The following is a 2,376-nucleotide window of genomic DNA, read 5'->3' on the forward strand; positions in this document are numbered from 1 at the left end:
AGGTTTGGGCACACAACAGCTGCAATCAAGGCTAATAGGCAGAGGAGCTCTCCTCACTCTGCATAATGTCACTAGTCCATTTCTCATGATTCTCATGGTTCTCAGTAGAAGTGCTGAAAAATTCTGCCTCTGAGGAATACTGCAGAGGTGAGAGGGCCATCCTAAAGAAAATGCATGTCAAAATAAATGTTAAAAATCCCCAAATTGTGCTTTCAATACACGTTCATTAGAAGTGGTGCTGTAGATACTGAAAAGCCCTTTTACAAACCAGGGGGATTTCACCTGAAAAATTGTGAATATCAGAGCTTATCACCCCTCTTGTCTCCTTCCCACTACTGTAGAGCTGGACAGATTTCTCTGGAGCCCATGGCGAGGTGCCCCTGCTCCTCACAGCACATTCAGCCACCCCACACTGAGGCTCAAGGAAGGGAGCTGCAAAAAGATCTCCATGAAGAAAGGCATTATGGGTAGTGTATTAGAACTGGAACAAGTTGGGTGATATTTAACTTTAAAAATCTGGGATAACTGCTCAATATCTTTTCTTTTCTGAACAATCCACAAAGCCTGGAGAGAGGGAAATGTCCAACATCTCCCTCAACAAGTTCCTCCTCCTGCCATTCGCAGACACACGGGAGCTGCAGCTCTTGCACTTCTCGCTCTTCCTGGCCATCTACCTGGCTGCACTGCTGGCCAACAGCCTCATCATCACAGCCGTAGCCTGCAACCACCATCTCCACACCCCCATGTACTTCTTCCTCCTCAACCTCTCCCTCCTCGACCTGGGCTCCATCTCCATGAATGTTCCCAAAGCCATGCACAATTCCCTGTGGAACATCAGGGCCATTTCCCAGTTGGGATGTGCTGCCCAGATATTTTTCTTCATCTTCTTCTTTTCAGCTGAGATTTCTCTCCTCACAGTCATGGCCTACGACCGCTACGTAGCCATCTGCAGACCCCTGCACTATGGGACCCTCCTGGGCAGCAGAGCTTGTGTCAAAATGGCAGCAGCTGTCTGGGCCAGTGGCTTTTTCAATGCTCTCCTGCAAACTGGGAACACATTTTCCCTACCACTTTGCAAAGATAATGTGGTGGAGCAGTTCTTCTGTGAGATCCCCCAGGTTCTTAAGCTCTCCTGCTCCGATTCCTACCTCAAGAAAGTTGGGTGTCTTGTTGTTAGTACCTGTTTAGGCTTCGGGTGTTTCATTTCCATTGTGGTGTCCTACGTGCAAATCTTCAGAGCTGTGCTGAGGATCCCCTCAGAGCAGGGCCGGCACAAAGCCTTTTCCATGTGCCTCCCCCACCTGGCTGTGGTCTCCCTGTTTCTCATCACTGTAGTGTTTGCCTACCTGAAGCCCCCCTCCATCTCCTCCCCAGCTCTGGATCTGGTGCTGGCTGTTCTGTACTCGGTGGTGCCTCCAGCAGTGAACCCCCTCATCTACAGCATGAGGAACAAGGAGCTCAAGGATGGCATTAGGAAAGTGATTTCATGGATCTATTTAAGCAGTGGTTATTTTTCCATATCTCTCCACAAATGACTCTTTCTGTATCCCGTAACTGGTTTGCGCATTGTTTCTCCATGTTATTTTTATTATAGCTTTTATTAGTGATAATAATTGTTATCGTGTTCCTACACAACTGCTTGTATTCATTCCCCTTTTTATGGTGTGTGCTCTGTCTCACCTGATACCCTCAATTGTGTTGAATGCTGGACAAGGACTGGCTCCCTAACAGTATCTCTGTAATAAAGTAATTTATATCAGTACAGTGCGTGAAAGCTGGGCTTTTCCTCCAAAGCTGCTGTCAACAATAAGCCCAAGGACTTGCACCCCTCAAGGGCCTGCTGCACAGGATTCTCCATGGCTTCTGCAACACAGAGCTCAGAATCATGTAATGATCTTTTAGAGGCCAAGGGCTGGTTTGGGAACTCCCCTATCAGAGTCCAGGGATAGTGGAGACCCTGAATGGTCATGGATTTACACATGCACAGCTCTCCTATGTATTAAGGCACAGTGTCAGATGGCTGTTCTCATGGAGGGGAAGCTGGTGGTGTCAGGAGAGCACAGAGATCCTCCTGGGACAGCATATGCCTGGGATGGCCTGCGAGTAGAGCCTCATAAAGGGAGAGGTCCTCAAAGATGGAGTTTCCTAGAGGTAAAGCACTGGGTATTCGCAGGCAAAAGAGGACTCTGCAGTCTCAGGAGAGGCAGTGAGGACTCAACTGTCAGGAAGAAGGGAGAATGGAGAGCCCTCTGGGTCACCATCTATCAAATACCAGGGGCAGGATGTACAGGCACAATTGAACACAACGAGCACCCTTGGAAATGCTCTGCAGTCCAGCTGCTCTGGACTTGCAGCCATCTGCAGTCCACCGGAGAG

At 48.7% G+C, this 2,376-nt stretch overlaps 1 protein-coding gene across 1 annotated transcript; it reads left to right on the plus strand.

Annotated features, from left to right (window-relative positions):
- The first annotated feature begins 578 nt into the window (after positions 1–578).
- On the plus strand, positions 579–1,535 carry LOC148590789 (olfactory receptor 14C36-like). The gene has a single exon (XM_088538583.1). The coding sequence runs from the start codon at positions 579–581 to the stop codon at positions 1,533–1,535; it is 957 nt and encodes a 318-aa protein (XP_088394709.1).
- The last annotated feature ends 841 nt before the right edge of the window (positions 1,536–2,376 follow it).

The sequence above is a fragment of the Tinamus guttatus genome, unplaced genomic scaffold, assembly GCF_059628265.1.
Source record: "Tinamus guttatus ecotype Peru unplaced genomic scaffold, ASM5962826v1 Tinamus_guttatus_pri_ptg001089l, whole genome shotgun sequence".
Classification (NCBI taxonomy): Eukaryota; Metazoa; Chordata; class Aves; order Tinamiformes; family Tinamidae; genus Tinamus; species Tinamus guttatus.